Consider the following 11,062-nt stretch of genomic DNA (forward strand, 5'->3'; position numbering starts at 1 on the left):
GTCTGAGGGCAGCAAGGTGCTTCGCGCTTATTTCCTGGTACACAAAACCTGCGCCACTTGGATCTTCCAGTACAAAAGTTACCTCAAGCAAGACAGTCTTGTGGCTTCTTCCCCTCTCTCTAGATTACCCTGGCACTATGCACGGCACTAAAAATCACTTAACTGACATGAAATCTCTAATTGTTTGCAACGAAGATGCCGATGAAAGTTAGAGCGGCGCAGGAGCTGAAGCAGTATATATCTCTGTTACGATTGTTCCCCATCGAGACCGAGGTCACCTTATTTTTTGCAGGAAACTGCTTGATGAGCAGCAAGAAGAGTGGGCATGTCCTGGAAATAATAAACTTCGCGAAATTACACAGTGTGTCGCCGTGACCACCATCGTCCCACAGCATACGTTGGGTAGCAGGCGAGGCTCCGTATTGGGCTCGTCGAATTGGGCTCCGTATTGGGCCAATGACTAGTCACATCATGGAACAGTCACATTGAGTCGCATCTAAATCGCTTATAATGTTAAACACTGTTCCAACTTACTTTTGTGCACCAGATTTTTATTCAAAAAAAAAAGATAGAGTACAGAATTAATACGCTAAACAATTAGCTTCTAATTTGATCAAGTTCATTACATAACACGCCGAGATAATTGAGAAGCTCTAACTGGGTCAATAAATTCCCGCTTTTTGACGACAGTCCTTCGCCAAATAAAGGCGTTTTAGAGGTCTCCTGCAGGCTTCGAAATGCTGCCGTGTTATCAATCAATTCAAAAAGCGGCATATCTCTGAGAGCGTGCTTGCCAACTACCACTACGAGAGGGTAGCCAGCTCGCTTCGCCGCGTACACTCTGTTGCCGATGGTGAAGGCGTCGCGGTCATCAATGATGACGTCCCCGCGCAGAGCTGGCACCTGCTGCTGTAAACAAACCGCCAGACTTTCCACCCACACCGAAGCGGCACTTTCCTTGCTGCCGCGCTGCGAAAATATAAGTAGTTTATACCAAGCGTACGATTAAAGAAAGATGCTACCAGCAGCTGCACTTGATGACTCAGACTGTCTATAAATGTACGAGTCGTAGGTTAACATTGTCATGAAATTTGAATTGATATAAATCTGACTATAAGAGTTTAAAATCAATTATCTTTGTGAAGCCCGTACAGACTAACCTTTGGCCCGATAATGCATAGTTTGTAAGGGGCCAACACCCAAGGCCACACAATGGAGTTTTGGCTGCTGCAGCGTGTCACAGTTGCTTGTACGAGACGGGAAAGCCCCAGGCCATAACAACCCATAATTAAGGGACGTCGAACTCCTTGCTTGTATTGGAACGTGGCTTTCAGTGGGGCTGAGTATTTGTCACCGAGCAGAAAGGTGTGGCCAACCTGCCACCATACCAAACGAGTGTTCAATTCGTTTTGTGGGTCATCATGGTTATTCTATTACTCTCAAATTTTTTTAGGAAATCTAAAATGTAAAAAGATCTTATACATTTTTCGAATCCACGAAGAAACGTTCCAATGGTTTGCCGTGATTAATTAATTAGGTAGCTTTCCCATCGTTTAGTTGCTAAAATTCTGTACCTAAAGTCTTCAACGACAGACAACTCACCTCAATCCCTTTGATGGAGTCCATATGAGAGGATGAGCACTTTGGACATTCAATATGAGCCTCTTGTTGACCAACAATTCCGCCACGCGTCTCGAGAAGGAAGTCTTGAGAAGCGCAGTGGCCGCAATTGCTGCAGCGCAGCAGAATGTCCTGCCCAGCGTCAGACTCGAAGTGATACTCATGGGAAAACGATCCCCCAATGTCGCCACAGCTTCCCTCAACTGTGCCACAACATCATGGAAATACATGTCAGCAAACTGATACAAACAATTACATACAAAATCATCCATTATTCGGGTTTTTACTCTTCTACATCTAATTCTTCACTATCAACTTAGGTACCTCTGAAAATATATTGACTTCTGTACCAGGAATTGTCACATGACAATAGAAGTGTGTCAGGAAACTGATTGAAGAAATCAGACATTCAATTGCCTTCGATGGATAATTATTAGAGTGTGTTTTGCTTGCACACAAAAGACGTACTGAAGCAAAAGGAAGAACACTAGGGCACACGAGCAGTGTTTCACTCATTACTTATGTTAGGAGTATCGAATTATTAAAAAACTTAGGTAACAAATGGTGAACAATGATGGAGTTCGAAACAGATCACACAATATGTATAGTGGTAGTCCTGGTTAGTTCATACTTATATCTCCTAAGATATCATAACATTATAAAAAGAATATCGTATGTAATGTATTACTATTACATGAGAAATCATAGTGTGTTGGCTAACCTCTGATGTAAGGCACTCCAAGTCTGGAAAGAACGCGCAGGTATGACGTTGTGACGACATCATACGTCTTTGCTGCACTTGGCTCATCACAGTCAAAGCTATACAAGTCCTTCATCATGAACTCACGTGCTCTGAAAAGAAAATTTTACTACACACAACAGTAGAATATTTTCTATAATTTGGCCATCAAAATCCAACTGAATGAAGCAATTCCTCTTGGACTACAGTTTAACAATGAATTTATTTCTAAAAATCATCACCTGCCTCATGTCTCTCATTTATATTTAATTTTTTTGCTGAATTATCTCTGAAAACCGACCATTTTTTCAATTTTAAAAGAAATAAATAGCATATACTAAAGGTTTATCAAATTTTAAAACTTATTATCACAAAATATAATGACAAGGGCAAATTCTACCATTAAAAATTCTCAAGATTTCAATTATATGTACAATATCTGAAGCATTCATTGTGATGCAGTTGATGTTCAAGGTTCAATCAATTTGTTGTAGTTCATTTTCAGGCATCATTTAATCATAAAAAATATCGTTTACACATTTGGCTCAGTGAGACACATATTTAAATTTCTCAAACAAGAGCAGGCACGCAAGGTAGGCTTCATAATACAAAAGCTACCTTAGAAGCCCATGACACGGTCTACCCTCATCCCTGAACTTGGAGGATATTTGGTAGAGCAGCAGTGGCAGCTTTGAGAGACTCGTATCTTCCTTATGGCTCAGCAGCTCACAAATGGCCTCCTCGTGAGTCTGCCAAAATTAAAATTCATTACAATTTATAGAAGTTTGACTAATAGATGATTTTAACTGTTTATAAAAGCTATTCTATCTGATGCTATAAAAGATTTTAACAGCTACAGAGATGTAAAATAAAAACTATCAAAGATAAAAAAACATTGAAGATCACCAATGGCCATGAATGAAACATTGTACTATAATTTCAGATAGCAGACATGTCTGTATTTAACCTAGGAGGTAGCCACATCAATCTCCAAAAAGTTACAAAAATTAAAAGCTAAAGATTTACCAGTTTTAATAAAACAAAAAATTGATTACATAATTTATAATATGACATTAATCTATAAATTAAAAACAATTCCTAGTAAAAATAATTCACAACTCTTCCATACTAAACCCATAAACCCTTAAGAAAGAATTTGCTGTCATAGCAGCTGTCATAGCAGCTGTTATTCGGATGAGAACCTATAGCAGGATGGTAGTATAATTTAGATTAATTTGCGGGACATTAACTACTCACTCACAGGACTAAGCAGATACTGCTTCTGATGGTGGTCAGACATAGTCATGAGCTCTGGGTTAGTGGGGCGCCATCGACCTGGTTGCATCCAGTTTTGAAATCACATCAAATTTAACATCAACAAAAGTACACCACAAATATTTTAAGAGCACATTTATATAAAAAATGTGAATTTGGCAGCTATTTTACCGCATGAACTTCAATCATTTAAAACTGCAAATAACTTTCTTTGAAGAATTGATAATGAAAATAAAAAATAATCTAGGTACTGTACATAATTTGCAAGTAAATACATACTAGGTATTACATTCAAAGTATAAAAAATTACCATATTTAAAGTAGTATGATAAATATGGTATTATAGTAGGTATATGTCTGCAGTAGGTATACATAAATATACAAGTGGAATATGGTATATTTATTATAATAATTAAAAATATTTGAAATGAATGAAAAATATTTTATAATTATATATTTTAGAAACTAATGAAAACAATTTATTGGATAACCAGAGATGTAAACAAAAAGATTGAAATAGTAATTATAAATCAGAGATTTATTAAATTTTACAGTAGAAGAAGTTTAAGTATTTTTTATACAAATATATATAAATATGTATAGATAGTACGGTATATATTTCAAAAAATAATCTTTAAATAGCCCACCTGATTTCTGCCATAGTTCGAGAGATGTAAGAGTAGGAAGAAGGAGTTTATTAGCATTGATAGCTTCCATCTCTTGTTCAACTATCCTGCAGAGCTTATCCAAAGCCCTCTGTGCGAGTGGAAGCATGGCATATAAACCGCTGCTGCATTGCTGAATGAAACCTTCATGCACCAGGAGCTGCAAAATTGTTAATATTCACAACCAGGGTATCATTCACTCAGGGTTAAATTGGCTCAAGTCTATCAAAAATCTATGTTATTCAAAAGTACAATTAAACAAAAAAAAAAAAATGGAAATGTTGATATTAATTTACAATTTTGACCATTATCTCTGCTGACTTCCAGGACATATTCTAGTAGAGCTTTCCATGAAAGCATAGTTGAGGTAAACTGTGGTAAACTAAGCATATAAAATATGGTTGGCATGAATATTGTGGAACTGTAGCCATTTGAAGTGAACATGCCTGAGAGATGGAATCCTCCGTTGGGTTTATATGAGAAAAACTCCATGAAACTCCATGAGAAACTGGTTGATGAAGTCTGGAAACACGAGATATGGAAAAAGAAGAAAATGCTCTTTGAATCATGAACATGTTCATTTTTTGCATGGTTTAAGCTGATTATCACTGCCTAGTGGTAATTTCTGCAAGGCTGTGGGCATAAAATTGATGCAACTCTGTAAATCTCTGTTGGACCTGCATTTAATGAGAATTCTACTCATTAATAAATTCTCACAGCTTCAAAACAATGTTTTTTTCAACATTATTAATTAGAATCAATGCTTAATGTCACAGCTTCAAATATAGCAAGAAACCTATTAATGGCTCAGAAAATAGATATACCTATTCGACTCCCAATCTAGCAGGAATCTCATTGCTCAAAAAAGACAGAAAGCTCTAGTTGTAGCTTACAAGACCTGTAAACATAAATTGTTGCATACGTAGCTGAATTACTAATTATTTACCATAAAATGGATTGACTTGGACCAATTTTAGCGCTGGTACTTCTTGTGATACAAATATTCACATGGAAAGTATGTAAAATATATTTCTTTATTGCATTTGTACGTTATCTCATGGTACTTCAAGAGGCATCATTATAATTTTTCATAGGCAAGAACTTTTTCAGTTTGGTTTTTTTCTTAAATCTCAAAGCGGTCCAAGTTCAATGGTCAAAGTCACCCCATTTTATGGCATTGTCCTCCGGAAAACCTTTGATAACTTAGTTATAAGAACTTATTAAATAATTGCTGTTATAAATAGTGCTACATCAATGAAAAAGAATTGCCACTTAGAAAGATACATATACCTATATTACAATTATTTACACTTATCAATAAGTAACTTAAAATACAGGTCAGGAGCAAGAAATACAAATTTGAGAGAGAGATTAATAATCTTGTAAAAACTGAGAAGTAGTTTTATATTTCTAGACAGTTTTTATTTGCTTTCTTTTATAAAATTTATTGTTTCTAGGCCACTCAGGCCAGCAAATTATATAAGTACCATCAAAGGGGGGTAATAAGGGACAGTCTTGAGTGTTTTTCAATAATATCTTCTTACCATGAAGCATTTCATAAATAAGTTTGGGCTCATTGTGAGGACTCTTGCATGGCATCTTCAAAAAATTCCATATGCTATTTTAAGCCAGATGCCAGACGCAAAATAAAAGCATCCCAAATTACCACTGGGAACAGAATAATCCAAGGCACTTGAAATAAAATTCAATTTTAAAACTTTTGAAGCATGCAGAGTGTACTCGTCTATTACCAACAGCAGGGTTGGTGATTTTTTTTATTATTTTTTAAATAAAAAAAATAAAAAAGAATTGAATTTTTTTATATTTTCATTATTTTTTATATTTTTCCAGCTTTTTTTCTTTTTGAAATGTCTTTTTTTTTATGTTGCAATTAGCCTACTAACATTAACAGCATGTGGATGGCTAAAACAGGCAGTTATTGCCTTCAAGAATGACCAAGGTGGTGTTTACCACTTTGGGACTTTTGGGTAAACAATTATTGATAAGTCTATTCATTAACTTTGTAAAGTTTGTATGGACATTGGTAATGAATGAGCTAAATATTGACCATTTAACTGGCTTAGATATACAACAACACTTCAGGAATGCGTACCTTCAAAACATTGAAGATAGCTGATAGCACAGTGCACAACACTATCAAGTACCTAGATCTACTAGTTTTATGTCCTATAAATCTACTAGACTCTACCCACTATACACACCGACTAGTAGTGACTGAGTGATTGACTGCACTGTTCCCATTTGATTCAGACCAATAAATCAATACTAAAAATAAATTGAACAACCAAACAAACCTAAAACGACTTGAAATGAGACTTACCTACCTATGTTATGAGAAAAGCTAACACTGTTTGAAATAAAGATGTACACACTTCAAACATTTTATTTCTATTAACTGCATTCAATTATTTTATATATAGTTTTATAAATATGAGTACTTTGTCTCTAGTTATAAATTCACATATTTAAAGATTGGAATTAAATATTATAATTAGAATACTCATATTAAGGTGGAAAATCTTTCCAAACGCCTAAAAGATCAATACAATCTCAACCAACCCTTCTTATATAAGGTAGCTAACACATGTAAATTGTATAATGTAATTAATATATACCATCAAACGGAGTAAAAAGGGACAGGTGAGGTAAATCGTGTTGCGCATCCCACATTTTGTAGAAATGTTGTAGCAGCTAAACTAATGAAAATATTTCAAAACTAAAAATATTGACGCAAACTTCAACATTTTTACTATCTATTATGTATAAAGCTCGTCAAGAAATCAAACATTTACTATCTCTAAAAAATTGATGAAAAAGTGTGAAAGTTGATATTTTGGAAAAGTACTTCTACTAAGGTCAGGAGCAAAAAAATATTCACTGTATTAAAAACTTTTACTTTCATAAAAGTTGCACACAGGTACCGGCTTGAAAACATAATTGATGAAATTTGCCTATCTCATTAAAAAAAAAATGGCAGCCATTTCTGCGCGATGGGATAAAAAGGGACACCCCCCCAGGGTAATTAGGGATAACCCCCGGGGTAATAAAGGATAATCCCTGAAACACATTTACAGCAGATCCTCTGTTAGCAAAGGCCATAGTTAAGATAAATATGGATTAATCACAAAGATTTTTGCTTAAATTTTAAATTTAAGTGAAAATCTAAATCAAAATTTAAATAAAATCTTCTTGGGGAACAGAATAGCCTGGATGTTAGGCAGAACTCCTAACATCCAGGTCACTCAATGCAATCGTCACTCCCTAAAGAAGCTTGTTGAGCTCCTCATTGTTATGTTACCGTACATCTAAAAGGAAAAAGAGGACTTTGAAATACTGCTGGTAATAGGTGAGAACACTCTGCACGCTTCAAACATTTAAAATGGTGTTTTATTTCAAGTGTCCCTTTTTACCCCCTATTCCAGATAAATTCAGGAGCATTTTATATTACATCTAGCACCATACAAATAGCATATGGAATTTTTTTGAAGATCCCATTCGATAGCCCTTGCAAAGAGCTATAAAATGTGCCTAAATTAGTTTGTGAAATGTTTCATGGTAAGAATTTATCAACAAAAAACGCTCAAAACCATCCCTTTTTACCCTGTTTGACGGTAACAAATAGTCAAATAGTTAGTTGGAGTTAGAGACTACTTATAGCCTCATCAGAATTAGCTAAGCTGCTAGCTATGTTCAATGTATTGCAAGTCTAACAGTAATCTGAAGTCCTCCTCTTCTTTTGTAGGTGATTTAGATGTAGAATAAATGACAATTTCTGTGATTTTTGCTTTTTTTTCCTTTATTGATATGATATTACCATATCCATACATTACCATATTATTGGTGTGATATTACCATATCCATGAACATGGCATTGAGCATTTAAAACAACCTTGTCTACTGCAAGCTTCATATCAGCAGCCATATAGCACTTTATTGTATCTGTAAGCTTACAGGATGGCTTGTAATTTCACTTCATTTTAAGTGGGTCAAGTGAATTCACTATAACAAAAAAGATAGTAGAAACATCCTAAGATGAAGCCATGGAAAAATATATGTTCACACTTGAAATGCCCAGCATCATATCAAACCCGGTGTAAGCTATTTCAAAAAAGGTCAGGAATCACTGACAGGACACACCAGGCCTACTCTTTAGTGCCAACATCACTATGTTATTTTATGAAACAGAAAGGAATGTTCTAGTGACAATCATCATATTTTTTGGAGAAATAAATCATAGTTTAGGTTAATTACTTTTCATTTTGTGTTGCCTGGTGCACAATTCTATCTGTCATTCTCTGCACAATTTTGTGATGGAAGATGATGCATTAATTTTTTGTTAAGTGAAGTTTTTTAGCTGAGCAAGATAAATATAATCATAATTTTCGTTTTTAATCAATTTTTTCATCAACTGAAGCCTTTGCTAAACCAAGGTTCTACTGCAAAAGCATTTTTAGGGGTGTCCATTTTAGCCTGGAGGGGGTGTCCCTTATTTCCTAATCTGGTGGAAATGGCCATCTTTTTTGGGGGGATGAGATTTGCAAATTCCGTCAATCAGGTTTTTCAGCCAACACATGTGTGCAACTTTTATGTAGGTATAATTTGTTACAATGGTGAATATTTTTTTTCTACAGACCTTAGCAGAGGTACTTTTCCAAAATTCCACTCATCACACTTTTTTCCATGGATTTTTTAGAGGTAGTAAATGTATGATTTCTTAACTTACTTAATGCTATATAGATAGTAAAAGTGTTGAACATTGTGCCACTATTTTTTTAGTTTTGCAATATTTTGATTAATTTAGCTGCTACAACATTCCTATGAAATGTGGGATGACTGTCCCTTTTTACCCCGACCGTCGCTTATTACCCCGTTTGATGGTATTGTTAGATGTGACAGGCAGAAGTTCAAAAAACAAATGAGCAATATTAAGATAGGTTGTACATATAGATTCTATTAATTAAAACTATACTTGCTTCAGAGCATTAATTTCTTTCAGGTACTCAATGGTAGCTTTAATTATTTTCACCTGTGTCTCAGGTGGGAAAGGGCCTACTCCAAGTAAATATTTTTTAGATTGATCTATGCTAAGCAAGGTTAGTGTGTTAGAAAGGTTAGTTTGGGTCTGAGCATGCAGATGGCGGTGAAGTAGCAAGTGATCTATTGTTTCTTCATGCTGGGAACAGTTACATATGGGGTTATTGATCATTCTAAACCTAGACAAGTGTGTTTTCACTCCGGCATGACCCATCCTAAGCCTAACCAGTGCTGTCTCTGCAAGCCTGTTTTGGTTCAGTGCCCAAGGCCAATTGCCTACTCTATCTTTAATTCAACAAAGGAAAATGCCCTTTCCTGAAACTTTGGTACCATTAACCCACTCTCTTTGCCAGTACCATTGTTGCCGGAAGGCATTATTGCTTTTTCTCCACTCAACCCATCTGTGTCATTAACCAATTTTCTTACTCAATGCATCCTTTTGTTTCATATCATTTCAGAACAGAGGTAATGATTAAATTCCATTCAAGCCAAGTGTAATTCAGTAATTAAAATGCAGCCAAGACAGTTAAATGCATCAAGTTAATTCTGCAATACTGTTGGGTGAGTGAAGCACTTCCTGATAATGTATATATATGTACGTCTTCTGTAATACTGCATTTTTCACATTTTTTTAACCGTTGCATTATTTATCTGCATTAATTGAGCACAACCTTACCATAGTCTAGTTAACTCTGTTTCAAGTGTTCATAGACATAATGGTGATGCGGTCCTTGTTTTACCTATATAACTTCACTTGCATTCTTGCGTCAAATCTATTTCCAATGTTGTTTGCTTTTTGTTTATTAATTATGATTTTTGCACCAATAACTCTTGCAATCTAAGTTACTAAATTTAATTATCAATCCTTAATTTACTAAATGTTGTTCATTATTCAGTTATAGCATGGTTACTTCAAATTAATATCTAAATTCAGGCATGATAGATTATAGCCTGCTTAGCATCATATAGTCACTTTATGCACAGTATCTTTCATTTGTATTTTCTATATCTTTCAGTTGTCTGAGGACCTTATGCGCCATTGCCCGTCCTGTGCTCCCTATTCCATATCACTAGTTACTAAGCACCAAGTCCCATAGACTTAAAGCACTATAAGCAATATTGTCTCTACATTCATCGGCATGTCAGTTGTATTTTAAAATCCCAGAATAAAACATAACTCTTCTGACAACTCTTTACTTACACCATTATTAGACCAATTCAGCTTCACTTAAGTGGGTTACAAGTTAATCCCCCCGCGGCATACACGGGAACACCGTACTCTAGAAAAACAAAATGGATATTTCTAACCATTTCTTCCTTTGACCTGAAGTAATTGTACAATACCAAAGGGTATGAGCCTGCAATGCTGCATGGTCAGCTCTTTTGTTCCCAGAAATGCCCCAGTGACCTGGCAAAAACTGGAGCTTGACATCATGTGAAGTTACCAGCACCATCAGCCTACTCTGGATCTGGAAAAAAAGGCAAATTATATGCATGTTTGGGGTTTCCTGTCTTTAATTAGAAAGAGTGAACCGAGGGAGTCCATAAAATGACAATTTTTTCTTGATGTCCGAGGTTGCATTGTGCCCACAACAATACCTCATGGCTGGCAAAGAGCTCTGCCTCAAGAACTGAGACTTCAGGGCGGAGTTTCCAATTGAGGAGTACACCTCTAGAAGCAACCACCATGGCTGCTGATGAGGAAGGC

General features: G+C 35.5%; 1 protein-coding gene across 1 annotated transcript; it reads right to left on the reverse strand.

The window, feature by feature from the left end:
- Window positions 1-530: 530 nt before the first annotated feature.
- On the reverse strand, window positions 531-5,008 carry LOC108667710 (probable proline--tRNA ligase, mitochondrial). Its single transcript, XM_018154764.2, has 8 exons — window positions 4,746-5,008; window positions 4,282-4,459; window positions 3,621-3,694; window positions 2,978-3,108; window positions 2,342-2,472; window positions 1,603-1,823; window positions 1,161-1,376; window positions 531-969 (listed from the first exon to the last, which is right to left on the reverse strand). The coding sequence occupies exons 1-8, from the start codon at window positions 4,887-4,889 to the stop codon at window positions 598-600; spliced, it is 1,467 nt and encodes a 488-aa protein (XP_018010253.1). The 5' UTR covers window positions 4,890-5,008; the 3' UTR covers window positions 531-597.
- Window positions 5,009-11,062: the final 6,054 nt, after the last annotated feature.

Source organism: Hyalella azteca, unplaced genomic scaffold (genome assembly GCF_000764305.2).
Source record: "Hyalella azteca isolate HAZT.00-mixed unplaced genomic scaffold, Hazt_2.0.2 contig16078, whole genome shotgun sequence".
NCBI lineage: Eukaryota > Metazoa > Arthropoda > Malacostraca > Amphipoda > Hyalellidae > Hyalella > Hyalella azteca.

Bases quoted from the DNA above. Each gene is read 5' to 3' on its own strand.
- LOC108667710 (XM_018154764.2), bottom strand. From the start codon at position 4,889: ATGCAAAAAATGAACATGTTCATGATTCAAAGAGCATTTTCTTCTTTT. The intron at 3,695-4,281 runs GTGGGCTATTTA...GGATGCAACCAG, and splicing joins CGAACTATGGCAGAAATCAG to GTCGATGGCGCCCCACTAAC. The intron at 1,377-1,602 runs GTGAGTTGTCTG...GTATGGTGGCAG, and splicing joins ACTCCATCAAAGGGATTGAG to GTTGGCCACACCTTTCTGCT.